Source organism: Camelus ferus, chromosome 18 (genome assembly GCF_009834535.1).
Source record: "Camelus ferus isolate YT-003-E chromosome 18, BCGSAC_Cfer_1.0, whole genome shotgun sequence".
Taxonomy (NCBI): domain Eukaryota; kingdom Metazoa; phylum Chordata; class Mammalia; order Artiodactyla; family Camelidae; genus Camelus; species Camelus ferus.
Window position 1 is genome coordinate 17,200,287 of NC_045713.1, and position 25,517 is coordinate 17,225,803.

The following is a 25,517-nucleotide window of genomic DNA, read 5'->3' on the forward strand; positions in this document are numbered from 1 at the left end:
GGCACTGTTCTCCAGTCTTCTCTTGATCTGCCCTCCCCCCTGGGTTTCTGTGACTCCAGGGACCTGGTTACTCTCCTGTCTTCCCTGCAGAAGATGTCAGGGGACTTCCTTCTCAGCCTGCCCACTACCTGCAAGAGTTCCTGGAGGCGTGGCCTCTCCTCTCCTCATTTTATACTCGAGGCTTTGAGTATAACCCACACCACGATGATTCACACGTCTTCCACCCCAGATCTGTAAGCCTAACCACTGGCTCGACCTTCCCCTTGGAAGTCTTGGAGTGGCTCAGAGCCTACGTGTCCACAAGCGAACTCAGGATCTCCTCTAGGCCTGGCCCTCTTCCCAGTATCAGTCATTTATCCTGTTCTCAAGCCAGAATCCCAGGAGTCATTCTTGACAAGTCATCCCTCCCACCTCCCTGCACTCCACCCTCCCCGACAATCTAACCAATTGGCCGAATCTATAAGTGCTTCCTTTTAAGGTCGCCTTCGAATCCACCCACTGGCCTCTGTTCCAACCACCAGGGTCAGCACGCAGGGGTACGTACACACTGCACAAATGCGACCACTCAGGCCATCACCTCTTGCCTGTTCTACAAGAATACCTACCAACTCATCTCCTTCCCTTTTGTCTTCTCCAGGCCATTTTCCAACCGAAAGCTAGAGTGATTTGATTAAAATGCAAATCTAATCATGCTGTTCCTTTGCATAATTGCTCTTAGGGCTTGGACTGGCCTACATCTCCCTGAGTCATCACCATTATGTTCCCCTGGTTTCCCTGCAGGCCTGGCCCTCTCCTACATCTCCGGCAGCATCCTCCAGCCACTGTGGCCTCCCTACAGCTACTCGGAGTGGGGGGGGGGGCATGACCCTCCCTTACGAGGCCTTTGACCATGCTCAGTTCTCTACCTGCAATGTTCCTCCTCCCACGTCCCGCTACCTCTCACACTATTTTTATAGCTACAAGGGGTTCTGAATGTGTGGCCGCTTAGCAATATTTGCAGAACCCAGGAACCTGTTGGAAAAGCAAATTCTTCTGCATTGCACACCTATAGCATCAGAAACTCTGGAGTGGGTCCAGAAATCTGTTTTAACCCTCTGGGTGACTCTGATGCATGAGAAAGTTGGGAGCCACTGCTCAAGAAAGGCCTTCCTCACCCAAGGTTTCTTCTGACCTTTTTGTTCCATTTGACTCCTACTGGTATTTAGTATAAAGAAACAGAACTACCTAATTTTTTCTCCCAAATCCTCACGGACTTAACGATGCTTCCTTCAGCCTACACTGGTTTTCATAAACATTCAGACTTGCCTTTGTGCATTTTTTAAAAAAAGTTTCACCAAGATACATTTCATATCCCTTAAAATTCACCTGTTTAAAGTGTCTAGTATAGTTTTCAGTATACTCTCAAAGTTGTACATTCATAGCTGATTTTAGTTATTTGCATATTTATTCGGTCAATTTTGTTGATTTTTTTCAAAGAAGCAACTTCTGGTTTCACTAGTTTTTTCTACTGCTTTTCTTTCCTTTCCCTTTTTTCATTTATTTCTGCCCTGGTGTTTATTATTTTCTTCCTTCAGCTTGCTTTGGGGTTAGTTCTTTTTCTAGTTCCTTAAGATGGACGTTCAGGTTATCAATTTGAGACGTACCTTCTATTTAAATGTAGGCATTCACAGCAATGAACTTCCCTCTAAGCACATCAGCAGCACCCCGTAAGTTTTAATATATTGTGTTTGCATTTTCCTTCAGCTCCAAGTCTTTTCTGATTCCCTTCTGATTTGCTCTTTGACCCATTGTTTACTTAGGATGTTGGTTAACTTCTACATATTTATGAATTTCCAAAATTTCCTTCTGCTGTTGATTTCTAATTTCATTCCATTGGTCACAGAATTATACTCTGTGTAATTTCAATTCTTTTAAATTTATTGAGACTTGTTTTACAATCTAACATATGGTCTATACAGGAGAACGTTTCATGGGCACTTGAGAATCTCGTGGTGCTGGTGGAGTGTCCTCCAGAGGTCTACGAGGTGTAGCTGGTCTATAGTGTTGCTCAAATCTTTTATTTCCTTGTTCATCTTTGGCCTAGTTGTTCTACCCATTACTGCAAGTGGGTTATGTGAGTCTCTAGTTACTACCGTCTCCCTTCAGTTCTGTCAGATTTTGCTTCACATATTTTGAGGCTCTGTTGTTAGGTGAATATATGTTTATAATCATTACACACCTTCCTAATAAGATGAAGCTATAAGTAACTATAATGGCTGTGATGTGTCATTATAAAATGTCCTTTCTGTCCCTAGTAACAGTTTTTTGTCCAAAATCTCTTTCTCTGATATTAGCACAGCCACTCCAGCTCTCTTCTGGTCACGGCTTCTGTGGTGTATCTTTATTGATCCTTTTAGTCTTTGAATCTAAAGTGAGTCTCTTAAGACAGCATATAATTGGATTTAAAGAAAAACACATTCTGCTTCTTTTGATTGGGGGGGTTTAATCTACGTATATAATATGCTGACCCTTAAGGTCAGATCTATGGCTGGCATTTTGGCTGTTTGTTTTTTGAATGTCTTACATCTTTGTTGTTTTGTTTCTGTTACTATCTTATTTTGCGTTAGATAGATTTTCTAGTGTGCCTTCTAAATTCTCTTGCTTCTTTGTGATATTATGATTTATAATAAGAAATATATATTTGGTCTTCACCCCAGTTCCTGGCATAAAGCTCCTAAAACCCCTAGAATCTCCTGTGTGATGACAGCAAACAAACAAAAAGTGTCTTTTGTCACGTTAATGAGGTGACTTTTGGAAAGCCCTTAGGTAACCTAAGGAACCTGGCTTGTTGGCAGAGGAACCAACCCTGTGCTTAGAGGGTTGGAACTTTCAGCCCCATCCCTGGACCTCTGGAGAGAGGAGAAGGGCTGGAGATGGATGGAGGTCAATCACCAACAGTCAATGATTTAGTCAGTCACCTATGTAACGGAGCCTCCACAAAACCCCAAAAGGACTGGGTTTGGAGAGCTTGCAGGCTGGTTAACATGTGGAGACTGGGGGAGAGTGGCGTGCTAGGGGAGGGCATGAAAGCCCTGTCCTCCTTCCCATACACCCTGCCCTGTGCCTCTCTTCCACCTGCTGTTCCTCGGTTATGTCCTTTTATAATAAACCTGTAACCTAGAACGTAAAATTTCTATCTGAGTTCTCTGAGCCACTCTAGCAAATTAATCAAACTCAAGGAAGGGGTCATTAGAACCTCCAGTCAGTAGCTGGTTGTCAGAAGCACAGGTGGCAACCTGGTCTCGTGACTGGCATCTGAAACTGGGCGGACAGAGTACTTAAGCTGTGGGGTCTGATGCTGCCTCCAGGCAGACAGTGTCAGAATTGAGCTGAATTGCAGGAGACCCAGCTGGTACTGGAGAACTGCCTCGTGTGGGGGAGAAGTCCACACATCAAAACTGGGAGTAGAATTTTTTTTTTAACCATAATTTAAAAATTTATTCTTAGTGGCTGCTCTTGGGATTACAATTAGCATCTTAAAGCAATCTGTTCTGGATTCATACACACTTAATTTCAATAGTGGGTAATCAGTAGTTGCTCCAATATACCTTTGTTCCCTCTATATTCCTTTTGTGCTATTATTGTCACAAGAATTACATCTTTACACATTTTAAGTCCATCAACACAGTTTTATAATTATTGGTTTTGGCAGCTTTCTTTTAAAACAGATAGAAGAGTTACAAACAAAAATATATATTGACCTTTAAAAAAGTCATGTAGTTACTCTGACCATGCTCTTCGCTTCATGTGGTTTCAAGTTAGCATCAAATGTACTTTCATTAAGGCCTGAGAACTCCCCCTTGCAGGCAGGTCTGCTAGTGATGGATTCTCTAACTTTCTGTTTACCTGGAAATGTCTTAATTTCTTCTTCAATTTTTGAAGGAAGATTTAGTTAAATACAGAAATTTTGGTTGAAAATCTTTTCTTTCAGCTCTTTTAAGATCTCCCACTGTCGTCTGGCCTCCATGCTTTCTGATGAGACGTAAACTGTTAATTTTATTGATATTCAGTAGTTTCTCTTAACAGAAGATTTTCAGTTTATTGCGTGCTTTGGTTAAATTGTCAGAATTTTAAAATTCATTGATTTTTAGATGTTTTGCCCACATTCTCACTGTTTTAGAGGGAGAGCGAGTTCACTGAGGTTCTTACTCTGTCAGTTTGGAAGCTGATCTCCGGTTCTGTGTGGTTTTAATTATTTTAGGTAACATGCTTTAATATGTTGTAGAGCAATTTTCCTTTAATAATTATTTTTCTAGAATCTTGTAACTATTCTTATCTGGCTAATTTTTCCAGCAGAAGTTAGAATCATTTGCTCAAGCTCCAGCAGTCACTTCCCCTGGACATTTAGAACGCTAGATTTCAAATAGCTCACTCACCTTCTTAGAACATTCAAGCTTCCCCTTCTCTTCTATTTTAATACTGCTCAGCCAACACTGAATTTTATTCACACAGATTCCATTGTATTTTTTCCTCCAGGCATTTAAATTTTTTTGTTGTGACTGTGAACTGGGATTCACATGCCATGTCATTTTTTAAAAAACATAAAGCAAACACTTCCAGGGGCGGGAGGAGAAAAACCGCTCATTTATGGATTAAAGTTAATAGAGTCAAGAGGGCTCATTCTGGAAGTGAGAGATTTGCAGTTGGTCTTTTTTTCCTCTGAAGCAACAGAATGTCTTCGTTCAAATTAAATCTATAGCAGAACCTCAATACATAAAAAAATAAAAGCAGAGTTGCCTGGTAGAAAAAGTCTGAGGGATGCTCTAAGGCCCAGCACGCTCTGCTTCCTGCCCCGCTCCTCCCGGCGGCCCCCGAGGGGCTCTCCCACAACTGTCTGCTCGGTTAACTGTCACGAACAGGAGACCATCAGAGCGCTCCTTACCGTGAGCTCCTTAGCTGTTTTTCCATCTCTATTCAATGACCACTAACACATCTGAGTTTCAATGACATCCTGCCTGTCTGGCCTAGACCACCCCTTTCTGTTGTCTGTCTCACTGGTCCAACAGAACAGGAGGCTGAATGTACGCTTGAAGAGGTGGTGGGTTCAAGAATGTATGACCTCTGTGATATTGTGTCACTATCTCATCCCACTGCACAGCAGAGAGAGATGTTCCGACTCTATCGCTTAGACATAAATACAGTGCCCGGGTTGCAACTAAGTAAGTTGGGGACACTACACTATCACGAGTTTTCTTCAGCAGAGAATAGAGGGTGTTACAGAACAGCTGATCTACACGGAGGAGGTGGGTTTGATATGGCTTAGAAGCATCTTTAAAATAAGCACTCAAAAGAAAATGTGTGTTCCAAGTCTTTACAAAAGATTTATTAGTTAAACTTTTAGGATAAAGGAATTTTTAAACTAACTAGTACTTTTTTAAAAACCACCGAGTATTTAATGATGCTTTCAATTAGAAAAGAACTTGAACCCTTTTTAAAGAACAGACAGCAGAAAGTGGCTAAGGCTCCAAGAGTAAAAGAAAGTGGAACCTGCTCTGTGTGCAGTGATGAGGGGCTCAGACACGGACCTTTCAAAACAAAAAGCAAACTGTACTCATGGTTTCAAAGTCTGTGAGACTAATCATTCAATGGCATCATATGACAATTCCTCCCAGAAGAAGAGAGATTTTACTCTAATCCAGCCCATAGACTACCTTCCATGGCAGTTTGTATGGGAACAGAGTGAGATCTGGGACAGCTTTAGATCTAATTCAATTTCTAAAGGGATGGTACTAAGCAAAAATTTAAAGAAATCTATGCAGTATTTAAAATAATTAAGAATTATGACAACTTAAGTTACTTTCAAGGAGGTGTTATCTTAAGATCTAAGGAAGGGATGGAGATCTTGAAGGAAGCAGACACATTCACCTCGGGGTGGTGCAATCACCAACGGCCAAAAGCCCACGACGGGGGAGAGGACGAGATGTTCATTCTGTACAACACACCGGTGAAGGGCATTCTAGCGAATCTCACTAACTATAATTCAAAACTATCAGCTAAATTCTAATAATGACTGTGTACTATAAACGCCCCCCCCCAAAAAAAAAAGATTTTCTTTCAGAAGTAAAATCAGAAAAGGGACTGAGTTCTGGAAAGAAATGGTGAGGCTGAGTCCCAGGCACTCAAAGTGTGGCTACTGCCTTCCGAGCCCTGGGATGTGACTCGCAGCCCCATGTTCCTCCTTACAGTCTTCTCTATGTGAAATACAATGTGTGTAATTTGTCCTTTGAAAAAATCACAGCAGAGTCAGAGAACCCTTCTGGGGCCATCAGTTTGTGTCCTCCAATGTCCTAAATTCACACAATCTCAACATCCAGAAACATCCTTTGATTTGTTCTTTCTCTGATATCTTGTGTCCTTGGGATCAAAGCCTCTTTCATTAGCACCAAATAATGCCCAGTGAGGAGTTCTGGCCACATAATCCTTTGCGCTGAAAGTTTTTGATCCACCACTGTCTTCATATTCCTGGATGAGCTCCTGGAAGCGGTTATAATCAATCCACGTCCACCATTCTCTGCCAATCTTAAACTGGCAAGAAAAAAAGTAGTCAGGTCAGAAATGAAAACATCCATAAAAAACGTCAAATAGATACCAAAAAGTCAAAAACAAGCCTGATCTTTTCTCCCTGTCACGTTAAAGAAAATTCTTTCATGCTCCAGATATGCTCCATATCAAAGCAGAACGTTCTATATACAGTCAAAGGAGAGCTTCTTTTCCCTTAGGACCGCTGCCGTGCTGGACCTGGAAGACCCAGTCACTGAATAAAGAACGCATCCTGGAAATGAAAGTCAAGTTTATCTTGAGCAGCATCAGTGAAGGAGGGCTGATGAAGTTTTGCGGCATTCGCATGTGTTAATAATAAGCTACTGTTCAAATTCCTCTTGCTGTCACTTTTTACCTGGTATGGGTTTTCACGGTTGTGTTACAAGAACCTAGTGGAATCCTTTTATTACTAAATTTTGCTTGAGTTATTGGTGAAGCTTTAATTGATGACTTCTAATTCTGAAAGGCTAACTTAATGATTCAAACTAGCCTTTTTAGCCTAACATGGATACAGTATCTCATTAGTAGAAAGCCTTGTTAAGAATTTCAATTCAATAAAGGGGAATAATCCAATCTGTACTCTTTTAAGAAAATTGCTTCTCAACAGTCACTGTAGCAGCATGACCAGGAATGAAGGAAACATGAAGTGATTTGAGGAGGCTCTGAAGGAACTACTAACTGAACTGTGAAGAACTCATTCAAAGCATTTACTTGGCATTCAGTCGTGTAAATGTGTAATACATTGATACTTGATTTATAAACAGACAAATCCTTCTGTTATGCCATCTTTTAAAAAAAAACCTGACTATGAACCAAGTTAAGTAACAATTTCATGTTCTAGCTGAGAAAAATATTGAAAATACATAGGTTCCTTGCTTTACACCATTAAAATATGCTGAAATTAAACAACATCTAATTTTTTTATCCAACAGCTAGGAACTTCCTAAGGGTAAAAAATGTCAAATAAATGGAAAAGTTTACCTGTGAATCATAAGATATTTTCTTCTAATCAGACCATTCCTTGAAAAGTTGCCCTAAGAGCTCTATGAATTCTACAACTCAAGATGTCACACCCACATCTCCCCATCATTTTCCCTCCCAAGACTGACTACTCTCGAATGTTCTCTACTACCATTAAAGTAGTCACTGTCATCTCCAGGTGCCGAACCTCAAGACTAGAGTCAGAGGTGCCCTTCCCTTCCCAGCCCCTTATGTCCAAAGCATGAGCAGGCCCCACTGATTCCTCCTTGGTAGCATTTCCATCGCCATGTCCTGACACTGCCCTAACGCAGGCACTCACTTCCAGGACTCGGCAACAATCTTCCAGCTGATTGACTGTCTGACTGTAGTTCTGGCTGCTGCCAACGTCTGCAGACTGCCTGAGACGGCTGTGCTTACAGCAGAATAGAGCCCCATTATCTGGAACATACAGCCTCAATATCAAGTCTCCAGCGAGAGGCTCTCCCTGGGTTACCCACTCTTTCACGTGACAACCACTCGGTCCCCTCTGTTGGATTAACTTAAGCCTCAGATCTCTTCATTAATGTCCTTTGCCCTAGAAGGTCTTCCTGAATCCCTCAGTGTGTACAAGTAGAGGTTGGGGCTGGGGCCCTCCGGTGTCTCTCATTATAAGGACACCAACCCCATCAGATCAGGGCTTCACCCCCATGACCTCATTTAACCTTAACTGCTTCCTTGGAGGCCCCATCTCAAATATGGCCTTTGGGGAAGGAGTGGGGGAGGCTGGGGCTTCAACATAGGAATTTTGAAAGGACATAAACCTTTAGTCTATAACCACAGGTTACTCTTAAATAAATGCTGAACCATAAGACCTCTAAGACAAAACTGCATCTACACATGCCCCCTCCTAAGATGATCTGAGAATACTCATACTAAATAGTAGCTCAGAAAAAGTCGAAGTGTTCCGTGCAAATGGCAGAAGCTAAAAGGGCAAATTTTAGTATGATTAGCACAAAAATAACACTGAAAGATGGAGCTGCATAAACAGAGGAATGAAACCCCAAGTCACAAAATTTGAGGTTAAGTATGATGTGAGGTCACCCTGCTTCAAAAATTCCTCAAATCCTACAGTAAGGGATGAGGCAAATCTACACGGAATTACAAATAAACTCAAAAGGTCACAGATGATCTCAAAAATACATCACAAGCGCAATGCAGTGCGGCCTATAGACAACGCTGGGCTGCGTGGGGGTCTGCGGTCCTGGAGGCCAGGTCGGCCGCATCTGCGGGATCCTGCTGTCTAGAACAATTAAACTGCAGCACACAGGGTCTTGTTCTCATTATTTCTCATCTTTCACTCCTGGAAAATGTCATTAAACAGAAGGCTGACAAACTGGTTCTTTATTATTTTAAATGTTTAATAAGATTCTATCAAAGATGGCAGATTAAACAAATGCATTTACTGCATTTCAAAAAATGCATTTACTGCATTTCAAAAAGACACATTACCTATAAAAACAAAGAGATCAGGAGAGGAAAAAACACTATCAAACTTTTAGAAGCTTAAAAGATGACAGATAAGCAACAACTGGCTTAGCAGACCCAAGAGAGCTGAACCCTAAACTAGCAAATAGAAAAATCCAAGATGCAACCCGATTTATGCTTCAGAATTCCCCAAAGGCCCAGAAACGGCAGCGTCAGTCACCCCTGGAAGTGAGTAGAAGAGGCACCAACTTCCCCTCCAAAAAAACCAATGGTTGGTTTACGTTCTGATTAAGAAATTGTTAGAATGCCAAGTTCCTGGCCCCCTGGACATACACACAGCTGAGCAGCCCCCAGCCTGCCCACTCCACTCCGCTACGGAAGACGAGAGGTTTATTCTAGGAAGACAATAAATCAGAAAGCCTATGGACGATGGCATAGCAGCTGCAGCCAAGAACAGGGCTATCGCACTGAAAAGAGCGCCCCAGCCCCCTCTGCTTCCCGGCCTCCGTGGCCATGCACGCTGCGGGAAAGCAGATGACTTCTTGGGTTCCCTAAGGAAACCCAGCTAGATTTCTCTAAGATAAAGTCAAGCCCAGTCTACACACTTAGGGCTCCCAATATGCTTTGTAGTCTCCCACTTAAATTTGAGCAGATAACTGATGACCATCTAAGGAAAACTTCAAACATGGCAGAGAGATAAAAAATAAACAGTAAGAAAAGAATAACAGAGTAAACAGACACTAGGTAGGGAGAAAATGACAAATAAAATAAAAATGCAACTAAACTAAAACGATTATCCTCATAGAAATGAGAGATTACTGTATTCATAAGAACGTTACACTATAAAAAGAAACACTCAAAGAATAAAAAAGACTAATTAGATTTTAAAATTACAGAAACAGAAATGAAAGGTTGACAAGAAAGGTAAGAAATAAAATTAAGAAAACTTCCTAGAATGTAGAGTAAAAAAAGATGCAAAATAGGAGAGAAATATTAAAAAAAAAAATTTAAAGGACTATTCAAAGAGACCCAACTTTAACATAACAGGAGTTCTTGAAAGAAAGAAGAACACACAGGATAGACAATCCTTAATGAAATAATTCTGGAAAACTCTTAAGAAGGGAAAGCCCTGAGTTTCCAGATTGAAGGGGTCTGTAATGGATAAAAATAGACAAGCTGTCTGAGGCACATCTCAGTGAAATTTCATGGAACGAAAATAATGGAGACAGAGAGAACTCTAACAAGGAAAAAATGGTCATACACAAAGGATTGACAATCAGAAGGCCTTCAGAGTTCTCACTAATTATACTGAAAGCTTAAAGACAGTGGCTCCAATTGCACAGGAAAAATAGTTTCCACCTTAGACTTCCATATGCAGCAAAACTGTCAGTCAAGAGCATAGGGAGAATAAAAACATGTTTAGGCATTCAAGGTCTCAATAAATCAAATGATCAGCATCTTTAGGGAAGATCCTTTATTAAGAACCCGCTATAGGCAAGACACGATCCTAGATGCTTTACACGTCACTTTATTTAGCCATTACAATAACCCTATTAACAGAGTTATCCCTGTTTTGTAGATAAGAAAAATGAAAAATGGTGAGGTTTTGAAAACAGATACACCGATACAAACTTCAGGAGCCCCCCACCCCAAGATCACCCCAACTTCTGCCACAAAATGCAAATTTAGGGGTTCCCAAGCCCACCTTCAGGTGTGGACAGTTCACTAACAGGACTCAGAATTCATCACTGAAAGGTGTTATATTCATAGTACAGCTTATCACAGCACAAAGATAGGGACTAAAATCAGCCACAGGGGGAGGCGCATGGGCAGAGTCTAGGAGAGTTCCACGCACAGCGCCTCCAGTCGTCCTCTCCCAGCGGAGTCTTGGAAGGTGATACCTTCACCCAGCAATGCTGTCCAACAGCAGGCAGAGTGCTGCCAGCCCGGAAGGCTCCTAAGCCTTGGTACGCAGGGGTTTTAATGGGGTTTGGTCACCTAGACTTAGCTGCTTGCTGGGTGGCTGACCTTAGTTTCCAGCCTCCCTGGAGGTCAGGCAGGTACTGTGGAGCCCGAAGCCTCCACCCCAAATTCCACGCTCAGTGTGGATGACCTAGTGTGGCCCAAGATGCTTCCTTATGAGCAAAGACACTCTTATCAGGCAAGATATTCCAAGAGCTTAGAACTCACCTCCTACAAGCTAAGGACAAAGTCAGCCCTTTCTTTGGGTAAAATTAATCCTTTCCTGTATAACCAGACCTCAAAGTCCACACATAGTGAACAAAGTAGAAAATACAAAAATAAGAATCATACATACCACTTTCATTTATACACTCTTAAGAAGGGCTTTTATGTGATCTCAGTATCAGTTATTTTCTAGTTGGGTCCTCCAAACGTAGTCACACTTAGGAACCAAACAACTGGGAGAGCGCCCATTACAGGATGGAAGAGGGGCCAGACCTGCTCGTACTCAAAGTTCACATTAGGGGGAAAGCAGCAGACGGACTCCCTGGGTAGTTGGAGGGAGAAGGGATTTTGGAATACAAGAAGGGTGCTTCAGTGATACTTTTTGAATTTCCCAGATTTATGAATTTCGTTCTTGCCTGTTGTAGCTACAACTGCACTGTTTGTTCTTTGGATAAGAGGCGGCAAAGATCACAAAGACAGACTTCAAAGCGCACCTGCCTGACTGCGACAGTGAGATACTGATCAGAGTTGACTCCTTTTTCTGAATTTACTCAGCAAGTAGTATTCCTGTGGCACAGCTGCCTGGGAACCGTTTTGAGAGGTAAAAAAAACTACAACAATGTGATTGAATTCTAGATATATCCAAGTGCAATTAAAAAACTTTTCTGGAAACTCACTTTTAGGAGTTTCAATCTTAATTTCCCGTTTTGTTGAAGTAGAGCTAAGTCCTCTCGGTAGTATCACAAAATTGCCAATTTTCTCTGACATTTTTCTGTAAGTAATTACTGGGAACAATCGGGCCTCTGATGAGTTCCACATGTAACACGGAGGGAAAATATTCAGTCAGTAGGTTTTGTTAGGAAAACACTGCACAAAACCTTCCTGGAGACACAATTCCCTTCTTATTGCGAGAAGGGAGGGCATGGGAGGTGACAGGTCTTCATCCCCACCCTGTACAGACTGTGAGTTTACGTATCCGAGGGAGGACTCTGTGATTAGTGCTTAATTACCTAAAGGGCCTCAATTCTGGCAAAAACGTTCGCAGTGGTGATGATCTTGGAGGAGAGTAAGGAGATGCTGCTTGGTTTGTCAGGACAGGGGAGTCTGCACCTTGTTCTCAGCAGACACTTCCCTTTCTCCATCCTGTCTGACTGCTGTGTGGCATTTGAAAGTACCATGCAGTGGTCCAAAGTAGGCTTTGTATTTTGAAAGACACGGGGTTGAATTCTAATTATGCCCTTTGTCCTTGGACAAGACTTGTACTCTCTTAGCCTGAGATTCCACCTTTGGGAATATGAGGAAAAATAACATTTATGACTCATAAGCCTTTGTAAGGATGAAATGAACGAATGCATGATAGTGTTATCACAGTGACCTAATAAATGTTACTGGTTATTGAGTTAATCAGCAGACACTAAAACTAAGGAATGACATCTCATCAATGGTGAAAGATGCTAGAAGATAATGAAGAGATGATGCTGGAAGACAACAAAATAATATCTTTGAAGTGCCAGAAGGAAATACCTCAACTTAGAGTTTTCTATTCTGGTAATCTATTATTCAAGAGTAAAAGTGAAATAAAGACGTTCCAGGGAGAAAAAAGGCCAAGTTTGCCACTCCCGTCATTGAGAAGGCAACTGCACCCAGCAGGGACAACCGAGATGCACGTGGGACTCACACGGGTGGAAGATGATCTAAACCGCTCTGAAACTATTGAACTATTGTAATTCATAATTTAAATACTCCTCCCAAAATACATTTCTAAGCCCAGACAGTTTCACTGGAGAATTCTACTAAACAGTTAAAGAAGAAGTAACACCGATTCTACACACTCCCTTCCCAGAAGACAGAAGAGGAGGAAAGCTTTCCCAACCTGTTTCATGGGGCCAGTATTACCCTAACACTAAAATCGTACAGACAGTATAAAGGAAGAAAACTACAGACCAATATCCCTCACGAACATAGAGGCAAAAGACTTTTAAAAAAAAATATCAGCCAACAGAATTTAGCAATATACAAAAAAGAAATACTACGACAAGAACAGTTTATTTCAGGGATGCAAGGATGGTCCAATACTTAAAAATCCAGTATTCCATCATATTAACAGATAAAAGAAGAAAAGTCATATGCTCACAGCAATTGAGAAAAAGGAGTTTACTTAATTCAGCACCAATTCATAATAAAACCCCTCAAAACACTAGAAATTGAGGGAAACTTCCTCAACTTGGAAAAGAGCATGTACAAAAAAGCTACAGCTAACATAAAACTAAATAGTGAAAGGCTAAATCCTCTTCCCATAAGATCAGGACAAAGATGAGGATGCCCCCAAATCCCCATTCTTATTCAGTAAAGTCCTGGAAGTCTTAGACAACGTAATTAAGTAAAGGAAATTAAAGGAATGCTGACTGGAAAAGAAGAAATAAAACTGTCCCTATTTGCAGAAGATATAATGGTCTATGTAGAACATCCCAAGAAATCTACCCCAAAAATCCTCCTAGAAATAATAAGTGAATTCAGCAAGGTTATAGGATACAAGATTAATATACAAAAATTAATTCTATTTCTATATACTAACAATGAACATGTGAACCTGAAATTTAAAATACAATACCACTTGTAATTGCTAAACCAGAAAAATACTTTGGTATAAATCTAACAGACTATAGAACTTGGATGTTAAATACTATAAAATGATTACTAAAGAAATCAAAGACCAAAATAGAGAGACAGATCATGTTTCATGAAATGAAAATTAAGGCCCAATGAGATCAAACCTGTTAGAACAGCTAACTTAAAAAAAGACAATACCAAACGCCAGCTAGGGTGCAGAGAAACTAGATTTTTCACACATTACTGGCAGGAATATAAAATAGTATACAGTCACTCTGTAAAACAGTTTGACAGTTTCTCTTTTAAAAGAAACCCAAAACATACACTTACCATATGACCTAGAAACTGTACTCCTGGGCATTTATCACCAGGAAATGAAAACTACGTCCACACAAAAACCTGTACAAGAACGTTCAAAGCAGCTTAATTTGTAATAGCCAAAAACGGGAAAACCTTCAATAGGTACATGGTTAAACAAAGCATGGTACATCCACACCGTGGACTAGTACGCAGCAAGAAAAAGGAATAAGATATTGACATGTGCAATGAGTCAGATAGATCTTAAGGGCATTATGACGAGTGGAAAAAAGTTGATCTCAAAAGCTCACATTTTAATGATTCTGTTTATACGTGATCCTCAAGATGATAAAATTATAAAGATGGAGAACAGACTAGTGGTTGCCAGAGGTTAGGCTGGGGAAGGAGGGTAGGTCAGACTACAAGGGGTTAGGTAGCATGACAAAGATCTTTCTGGTACCAGAATAGTTTTGTGACTTGATTACAACTCTACATGTGATAAAATGGCAGAGAACTAACTATGCACACACAGATGAATGAGCTTAAAACTGGTGAAATCTGAACAAGGTCTACGGATTGTACCGATGTCTATTTCCTGGTTGTGATAGTGTCCTATAGACATGGAAGATGCTATCACAGGGGAAAACTGGGTGAAGGGTACATGAGCCTTTCTGCACTATTTCTGCAATTTCCTATGCTTCTATAATCATTTCAAAATAAAAAGACATAGTACTCTGTTTTCTTTCATGGCCGTCTTCTGGTGTGACAGTAAGAAAGCAGTCCTTCAAGGCAACTGCAGCTTGTACTCTCATTCAGAAGCCCTGGGATTATGAGCAGAAATTGAGTCATCTCCTAAGAAAACAGGGAATCAGAATCAGTCATTTGATGATTCTGACCTCTCTGGTTTCAGGTGACCTTTCCCAGCTTGTGAGCCAGAAGAAAAAAGCCAAATGACCAGGTGTGAGAAGTGGCTTCTTCATAAGAAACTGTATTTTCATCTCCTTCAGGAGGCACTACTGTAAAATCAGAGAGTAGGAAGTGACTGGAAAACGATGAGTTGTTCATACTTCAGTAACAACAATGAAAAGGAAAAGAGGCACCAGAAAATACTGAGAAATAATCCATATGAGCGTCTACTTCACCTTGAATGAGTTTTTGTATTGTTTCCTTAGAGCCATGGTTCCCACACTGTACATGCAGAACACTCACCAGGGTATCTTAAACTCTGGAGGGAAATGCAGTGATCCTGGACATCTGTTGGGTACCACATGAACTAGGAGCTTGGGAGACTTCACAGTTTCAACATTAGGTTATGTTACATTTCTTTTGATCATATTTTAATAGACAAAACTGCTTGGTAAAGCAAATGATAAATGATAAAGCAAATGGTAACAACAGGTGAATTTGTGAATCTGTGTGCTCCTTGTACTATTTTATTTCTGCACTTTTTGTAAATTTGACATCATTTCTAAATTTAAAAGGAAAAAAAAAAAAAGGGAGGGAGGGAGAAAGGAAGAGAAGGAAAGGAGAAAATACAGGCTATGGAGTCAGATGCCAAGGTTCAAATCTCACTTCTACTACTGACTGCCTGTTTCACCTTCAACAAGTGACCTAACCTCTTGATGTTACAGTTTTTTCATTTATAAAACAGGAATGTCAATACTTACCTTATAAGGTCATTGTGAGGATTAAAAAGTACGTCTGACACGGTATCTGCATATTAAGCACTCGTCAAAAACTAGCTAGTTTCATAAATAAAAGAAATAACAGTAACTGAAGCAGCAATAATTGAATCTTCCTATGAGTCAGGAGCTGTATTAAATATTTCATAACAATATTCTAAAGTAGTATTGAAATGAATAATATTTCATTTTCCAGATGAAAACCTAGAAAGACATCAGGGGCCAAGATTCAAACACTAATCAACCCGACTCCACACATAACCTCTTAACCATCCATTAACTATAAGAAGATTAAACAAGTTAACAAGTGGTGGTGCTAAGATCGTGTTAAGTCTCTTTTTCGGTGAACTCTGTGTGCTTGACATTCGTCACCATGCTGTGGACCTCACTGCACAGTCTGGTGTCCAGAATTCAGCAAGTGTTCAATAAACACTTACAGAACTAAATTGGCCTGAATGAGATATAAAGCTATTTATTTCTTCTATGCCCATGCTTACACTGGTACAGCGGGAAGAGAGAAAAAAATCTTAAGAGACTAATGCCAAATATTGGTCTAAAATTAAATTGCCATGTTTTAAACGTTCCCTTGAATATGGCCAGTGGTGTCAAAAGATGCCCTGTAGTATAAGAAAGATCAATGAACTAGTAGGAGGCTGTGGGTCTAGATTTGGCTCAGCCATTTTTTAAGACTTTAAGCAAGTCTCTTCACCATCTGACCTCAATTTCCATATGAAAAAATGAGGTTAAAACATTTATCTCTAAATATTAGAAGTGATATTCTAATCCTTAACCTTATATTACTTCTATAAATAACTTTCTAAATAAAATATACACAACACAATCAGATAGCAAGGCACATAAGAAGACAGCATGAATGAGAACCTGCAGAAAGAACAGATAACAGAAACAAATTCACAAAGACTTCAGATATTGTTATTATCAGACACAAACAATGAAACAGCTATATTTCTAGTAGTCAAGAAGATAAAAGCCAAGCTTAAAAATTTCAGCTGGGAGCTGGAAATTATACAGTGTGACATATCATATTTGAAACAAATAAAACAAACAGAAATTATATAACTGAAAAACACAATATCCAATATTAAGAAACTGGTGTTGAATTTAATAGCATATAAAACACAGCTGAAACAAAAATCAGTGAATTACAATGTAAGTCAAAAGAATCTGTCGAGGAGGGAGAGTACAGCTCAGTGACACAGTGCATGCTTAGTGTACACGAGATCTTGGGTTCAATCCCAAGTACCCCCATTAAAAAAATTAAACAAACAAACCTAATTACCTCCCCCCAAGACAAAACAAATTAAAAAAAAAAAAAAAGAAATTGTCCAAATGAAATAAAATACACAAATGAGAAGGCAAAACATAAAAAAAAATACATAAGTCTAACATATGTTTAATTGGAGTTTCAAACGAAAAGAGGTAATGAGGAAGAAGAAATATTTAATGAAATAAAAGCTGAGAAGTTTTCAACCACCAATATAAAGTACCAATCCACAGATCTATGAAGCCCAAAAGTCCCATGGAGGAAAATAAAGGTAAGTTCACATCTAGACACATCAGAGCATAAAATCAAAGGGGGAGAAAAAGAAGCCAGAGAGGGGAAAGCAACAAATCACCCTAAAAGAAGCAACAAACAGCTGACTCTTCAACAATGGCATTTAAATTCAGGGGAATATCTTTAACACATTGATAGGATACAAACGCCAACCTAGAGTTTGATACCCAGCCAAAATATACATTTTCAAACAAACAAAAACTGAGAGTCTGCCATCAGACTCTGAAGAAAATTTTGAAAGGTGTTTTGGGGGCAGAAGGAGAATAATCCCTGATGGAGGGTCAAAAATACAAAAAGGAGTAGAGAATAAAATTTGTTTAAAATGTAGGTAAATCTAAATATTGACTGCCGAAAGCAGTAACGATACTGTCCTCACACTCGTTTATAGTTAATATGCACGATAAAAACAGCATGTGAGTTGGAAGGGGAAAATGGAGGTTAAGTTTCTAAAGTTTCTTTGCACAGTTAGAGGGTAAAAATATTTTAACTATTAGACTTTGATTAGTCAGGGATGCATGCAGTAATTTCTAGTGCAACCACTAAAAGAACAGAAAGAGTATATAATCCCAGCCTAACTGGAGGAAAAATAAGACCTATTATGGCTGTGAAAAATGAAAGAAGTGCAGAAAGAGAAGGAAGAGGAGTTGAAGAAGCTGGAAAGAGACTGATGACATAGACTGATGTCTAGATGATGACTGATGACACAGAATCCTAGAGGCGACATTAAGGATTTTGATTTTCATGCTAGAAGTAATGAGACGTCATGCATGGCACCTACGCAGTAGCGATCTACATTCTGTAGACTTCTTTGGCTATCGTGTGAAGAACAGGCTTAATGGAGGGAGAGAGGATTTTACCACTACTGTCAGGGCAATTTCCAGAGCACTGCCCCTTCAATCAAATAATTTTTTAAAAGACACTATCATCTTACCTAAAAAGGTTTAACAATGAATAAAAAGCTAGAAAATAAAATTCAGTCTTTTGGCTTTAATTTTTAAGATTTACCTTGTAAGTTAATTGTCTTTGGAGCTATTTTAATTAGCATTTCAAACCTTTCAAATAGGCAGCCTTCATTTCTTTGTTCTTTGATGCTCCCAGAACATATTATTCTGTCTAAATATTTAACTCTGACAGATCATAGGTCATCTATATATAATCTAATTGCAACCAAAGCATGAAGACCTTTTAAACTCATGTTTGTTTGAGACTAGACCGTTTGAAATTTTAATTGAGTGATTCTAATATTATTAAATGTCATTAACCTCAGAAGCTGTTCAGGAAGTCACTTGGGTTTGGAGAGGAGTAAAAAGTGAGTCTTTCATGTTCAAATTAAGCCTGACTTCACTTGCACAAAAAAAGCATTTATATAAGAAAAGGTAGCCCATCCTTAATTACCTTTTTGGCATAATTTATTTTTATTGTGATACATATAATTCACATACCATAAGGTATACAACTCAGTGGTTTTTAGCACAGTCACAAAGTTGTACAACCAACACCACTATAGAAAACCAGAACATTTTCACCACCCCAAAAAGAAATCCCATCCTATTAGCAGTCATTTCTCCCGGAGTCTGCTCTTCCAGCTCCTGGCAACCACCAAACTACTTTCTGTCTCTAAGGATACACCTATTCTTGCCATTTCATATAAGTGTAATCATACAACATGTGACCTATTGTGTCTGGATTTTTCACCTAGAATAATGCTTTCAAGGTTCATCCATGTCCACTTTTTTAAAAAGCATTTTTAACAGAGAATTTGGAAAACTAGGTAGAACAGTAAAATAAACCTGTAAGTATCTATCACGTAGCCTCGACAACCCTCAGCCCATCCATACATCCATACATACACTTCTTACCTCATGGTATTTTGAATCAAATCCCAGACACTACATTATTTCAGAAATGACGTATCAAAATGATTGCTACTCATAACACTGGCCTTCTAATTAGCATTTTTTCCTTTTAGTGGTCTACCTCCACCAAAAACTGAATTTTTCCTTTGCTAGGCATTATTTACTTAAGAAATACATTGAACTCTGGTACTTGTTCTGTCTAACAAAAATACTAAAGAGGAAAAAGGAAAATCAAAATCCCAGAAACACTGCTAAGAGGCTAAGATTTAGTATTATTTAAAATTTGATAAATACCTCAATATTTCTTCAAACAGTCAGAAACACTCATAGGGGTTTTAGCTTTCCCTTGTCATTCTGGGAAAGGACTAGAGGTTATTACAAGAGTGTTTTATTTTGTTCGCAGTATGCACCAATTACAAACCAGAAAGCATTTCCAGTGCCTTGGCGAGGTCTAAAAACAAAGCACTCTCACACAGAAAAGAAAATTTATGAGCCCAACAGACAGAACTCAGGGCCTTCTTAACATTTGCTTTAGGAAAGGTGGCAAACAAGTAGATCTTCACTGTAATAAGGTGAAGGGAAAATAAAAAGAGAAGAAAGGAGCAGGAAGGACAAGGTGACAGAAGAATGCATATTTAAGTTACTCTTACCTTTTTGTGAGCTATCAGGAGGCAGTTGGAATGTTCATGTTCACAAGCAATTTCATAGTCGGGGATCAGTTCCACCAGCTCACAGACAAAGCGTGCCACTTCCTCATGCCAGGGCACATTGGCCATGGTAAGACTGCTTGCTGAACTCTCTCCACAGTAGGTAACGCCCTGTGGAAACATCACAACGGTTAGAGGCAGTTGCAGACCTATTTACATGTCATAGAGTAAGAGTTCCAGAGCCAGAAAGGCTTCTAGAGGTCATCTAATCCAGTCCAGTCCAATCCGATCCAATCCAGTCTGTCCAGTCCAATCCAACCCAACCCAACCCAGTCCAATCCAATCCATACTTTAAAGTGAAGAAAGTAATACAAAGATGATATAATTTGCTCAGGAACTCATATACGAAGTGAGTGACAAAGACCACCTTGGCGCTCCCAGGCTGACACCCTCTGCACCCCGTAACAAGGCTGGGGCTCGGGTACCTGTGCTTTGTGCTATGTCACCATCTGTGCTATCTAGTCACAATAAAATATCTGAACCAGTAACATACCTTTCCATCCAGATTCATGCGTGCATTATAACAGATTAATTCTCAGGGGATTATAATCCCCTAGTACAATAATGGAGCCATAGTAGATACCCATAAAAATTCAATGAATAATTTATTCACTGGTAAAATAAAATGAGCTCCCATTCTCTAGTACAGTTTAAATTTGAGGTTGGTAAGCTTCTATAAAGGGCCAGATACGGGTCCCATTAGAATTATTTAAGGAGATCACCTTGCTAATGCATTTTTTATGTGGATATGAATAAAAACAGAATCGTGCCAAAATGAAAATACAACTGTAGGTACACATATATATACCTTTACACACATGCACATGTATATACATGTATCTACCTCTACAGAAATTCCCATTCAGTACAAATGCAGTAAGATAAATTGGTTTCTAACTCTTTTGAATGCTACCTGTCAGCCCAGGCATACAAGACCCAAGAGTTTCACAACTAAGTTCTCTAAGTTACATAGTGATAAGTGATTAATGACTGATTTTCTAATAATAAGGGATATCTAAACTTTGTAGGCTTTCTAAATACCTAAGAGATCAAACCTTCTTAACAAAGGATTTGAACATTCTAGATACGCTGCTACTGTAGGGAATTAACTAAAACAGAAAGACACGTGCACATAGGCATACACACACACACACACACACACACACACACACGGACACGGACACACAGGTTGGAGGGAGTAGAGTGACATTAAATGAAAAGCCCACAAATGAGTACTGCAGAGTGACCCTGACTCTACAGATGGCAGGGCCGGGAGGTGGCCAAAAACTCAGATAAGTTCTGCAAATGAGCCTCTACTCCAGATGGCTGTTCCAAAAGACTACTGGTATACTACACTGAGATGACCTTGGCTGAACATAAACCATAGGTGACCCTGCCTTAAGTACAATAAACAAGAGAATCTTCTCTATCAGCCCAGTGATTTACAGAATTCATTAAACTGAGTTTGAGTTTTAGCTGAAAAAAAGAGCAAATAATAGTTTAAAACATTCTTTAAGAAAACCTGGCCGAAAGATTGTACTAAACCCACCCAAATGTATTAGAAAAATCATGAAAATAATTTATTCATAAGTCAAATTAGTCATAAAAATGAACTTCACTTTAAACACTGTGTATGATGTATGAATTATATGAACAACCATGTAGATAGTAGATAATTCAAGGGAATTTATTTTTAGTACTTAAAAAGTTAGTTCATTGAAGCAAAGGTTTTAGGTAACATCTATATTCATGATAACAGCTTTGGGAAATACTTTAATATTTATTATTCAGCAATAATAAATTGTGAAAAATTAAGGAGAGATTTTGTTTGGAAAGGAAATGAGAGAATGAACGCCATAGTTCTTCACTATGTCTTTACATAATACTATTCTATACATTTGCACCATGCTATATTTATAGTTAAAGTATTTTCATGTAAAAATTCTCATTTTAACCAGACAAAATTCTCTGGGTAACTTCCTAAGCCAACGTCAGAGCCTGAGCCGTCACCTGACAGAAATGTGATGCGTAGACACTGGCCTCAGGGAACTGGTCTACAAGTCACCTCCGGAACCCCCGAGCCCTCCCTCAGTCTGGCGCCCCAGCCCCGCTCTCCAGGGCTCCCCTCTCTGCTTGGGCGGCGTCACTTCATCCTACCCTCGAGCCTACTGATCACTTGCCTTGACTTTATTCTTGATCACATTTGCCCCTGAACTGTCTAAAAACGTTTCATTTTCCCTCATATCGTAGCCGTCTGCCACCTTCTCATCCCTCACTCACACCTCATTTCATCACCAACTCCAAGTTCTTTGGGGGGAAAATGGAAACTATGTGGCAACGGAAAGCACTCCCTTAGAATCCTTAGGCTGAGGAGTGACAAGCAGAGACTCAAAGAAAGTTCCTGAAGAACAGGACACTGATGCATCTTCGAGTTTCCGTTGAACAGCATGACCCACACCAGCACACTGGTGACTCTCGGGTGGACACTCTGCTCTAGGAGATGTGGGCCATAAGGCCTTTTCTACTGGCTGCTTAGAAAGCTTACCTGGGGATTCTAAGTCTGTGGGAAGAGCAGTATTTCGGCTCTTGACATTGTAATTAAACTGACTGGGTGTCAAAAGACTCCTGACATTGTTTTTGTCCCCTACTGTTTGATGAGAAAAGAAATGTTGCCTTCATGACTGCACCGATACATGTCACTCCTTTCTGCCCCCACAAAACTAGCCCACGTTTCTTTCTTAGCACAGCACACGAGGCCTTCTCACTGGACTGCCCCCCTCAGCATCCAGCCTTTACCTGGCTAAATGCTCTATCATGTCTTTAATCTTCGGTCAGGAAGCCCTGTCTCATCTGACCCCAATCTCATCACACCCTGTGCATATCTCTTATCAGACAACTGCTAGTACAATGTGCCTAAATTCTGAGCTCTCAGAAGGCAGGGGCTGTGCCCTGTTCTCTTCTATACCCCCAACCAATCTACCCTGAATGACCCAAAGATCAAGCCACATCTTCTTCTAAGACATTAAACTCCAGAACACTTTTTGGATCTAATATAAAATTTCATTCATATTTTTCAGGGCTTTTCTACTCTTTAATGATTATGAACCAACTGATAAACACTGGCTAGGCATTGCAACACATGAACAATGAGTAATTTTCCTTACTTTTGTGTGAAGAAAAGAGTGAGGCTATGCTAAGACACTTGTTTTGTAAGATGCCTTCTGCAAGAACTGAGCTCCGTAGACAGTCACAGCGCTGATGGGAAGAGAGTTTTAAATCATTTGACAACAAATAATTACTGAGCACTTACTCTTCTCAAGGTGCAATGCAAGGCAGAGAATACAAAGACAGTATTTCATGTACAAATGGATTGTGTTATGAAAGTTTTTCAATAAGGCAGATGTTTATAACACGAAACACACTCTCACAAACAAGTAAGCAAATAATGACAGTTAATATACCCAGGCTAGCAAATACAGGCTTATTTAGGCCTAATGAAGCTAAAATACATGTTAATTTACAGGGGATGTAACAGAGAAATATTTTACAAGACTAGCAGTGAATGAAAAGAGAAAATCAATACAATTTTAAAAATTAGCTTCTATTGATTTATTTTAAATAAATGTGCTTGATGAAAAGTGATCTAAACATTTACTGAATCCAGGCATATGTTAACCCACTGAATTCTCAAAACAAACCTATTAAGTTGATATTATTATACTACTGCTAATACTGAGGAAATATGGAGTCAAGGAGAGTACATCACCTGTCCCAGGCTACATCAGTACACTTCAGGAATGTACCGAAGTTTACAAACCTTCCCCACCGGAGATGATGCCGAGCCCCCTGCACCTTCCACGTACACACCCCGTCCCAGAAACACAGGCAAAGGATGAATAGTGTTGTGTTTGCTTCTGCAGAGACCCCCAGGTACCAACTTGTATTATCAGTTTCACACCTTCCGGGCATTTATGTGACCTGGAGGTACTATTTAATTTTAACACCAACCCCTTTTGAGGGTTAGGCCCTGAGAGACTTTTTCTTTTGACCAAGAGCACAGGTAAGGGATAAACCTCCAAGTGCCAGCTGTGTCAGTGGGTGAATTTTTTCCTAATTTGTCCTTTCACTAAAAGTGAAAGGGCCTAGTCTTCTGCCTTTTTACCCAAGTCCTGTCCCTACTAGAGCTGTGGAATACCACTGGGGCAGTCTCTCTCCTCCTAGCCCCTAAGGAATTCCCTTACAGACTTGACAGATTGACTATCCTCGCAACAGTATGGTCATCATAACATTTACTTCTAAGTGTTCATTTTTGGAGGAATCTGAGGTTATCTCAGGCTGCCATACTGCAAACTCTTACCAAATGTTTTTTTGGAGAGGATTTATTATTATTATTTTTAAAACTCTCCATTTTAGAAAATTTTAACTTTAATTAGTAAGACAACAGCAACAAAAAGTTGCCTTTTCAGACATCGGTTTAACCCAACTGAGCAGGAAAGCACACCTTCTCCATTTACTCATTTCACTTCAATCATTTGAATCATAGAAGAAATGCATGCTCACTGCAGTAAGTCATACAACACAGAAATATAAAAAGTATAAGCCTTTTCTTCTCCTTCTCCCAAATAAAACACTAACAATCTGATATATATCTTTCCACACTTTTCTTATATAAATATATCTAAACATACACTGTTAAACATTTAATCAAATAATAAATATTATTCTATAGCTTGCTTTGTTTCTTAACAGTACACTATTTTCTATAAACATCCCTTTTCCTACTTCAGTTTAAGAGGAAGATACTTTATTTACTTGCTGGACAAGTGAGAGCTGAATTTAATAAACTACATGATCCAGTCCTCAAAGGCCCCAGTACTTGACGTCACAGGTTTTCCACATGAGACAAGATGATCGTCACCACGTTTTCCCCTGACACAACGCAGACTGTTATCTAACACATTACATTTTATAATTTAAATAAGACATTTTAAAATTATGATTAGATTGTACATTCCCCCGAGAACTTTTCAATAAAACAATCTCTCACCATAGTTCATTTTACTTCTGTACACTTTGCCTTGTTCAATAAGACATCCATTTCCCTAATAGCATATCCAGACTTAGATACAAAAAATCTCTATGAGGCTTTGACGAGCTCTGGCACATGGAGAGAGCTCAAAAATACTTGTTGAATGCGGGGATAAAATAGCAAAATGGAAATCTCATTTGAAAGAAACTATGTCTTTGTTATAACGTCTGAACTAGAGACAGAAGGCTTCATCCATTTTCTCCGTATATTAATAGTTTGCCTAACTAAAAACATCCATCAGAGAATGACATTGTTTACAAAGTAGCCATCTTCCTTTCAAAAATAACTTTGGTTGATTCTTTTCAGACTATAGAATATCTTGCTCATTGTAGAAAATATGACTGCAAAGAAAGAAGGAAGGAAGGAAAAGGTGATCCAGCCAACTCGCTTTATAACAGAGGTTTCACTGCAACACAATTTGAAGCAGCATTCTTTAATAGCTAAATCATAAATTAAAACATCACTCACCACTCCCTGACGTTGGTAAGA

General features: G+C 39.5%; 1 protein-coding gene across 3 annotated transcripts in view; it reads right to left on the bottom strand.

The window, feature by feature from the left end:
• The window catches only part of LOC102511835 (S-adenosyl-L-methionine-dependent tRNA 4-demethylwyosine synthase TYW1), a 165,759-nt gene that overhangs the window by 32,833 nt on the left and 107,409 nt on the right, over positions 1–25,517 (bottom strand). For 2 of the 3 annotated variants that reach the window (XM_006189466.3, XM_032460331.1), the window contains 2 exons: positions 19,883–20,050; positions 5,341–6,564 (listed from right to left, as the gene is read on the bottom strand). In XM_006189466.3, the coding sequence (XP_006189528.1) occupies positions 6,343–6,564; positions 19,883–20,050 (390 nt within the window). In that variant the 3' untranslated portion in view covers positions 5,341–6,342. Of the gene's footprint in view, positions 1–5,340; positions 6,565–19,882; positions 20,051–25,517 lie in introns of those variants that run through there. The other variant, XM_032460330.1, reaches the window with a different exon arrangement.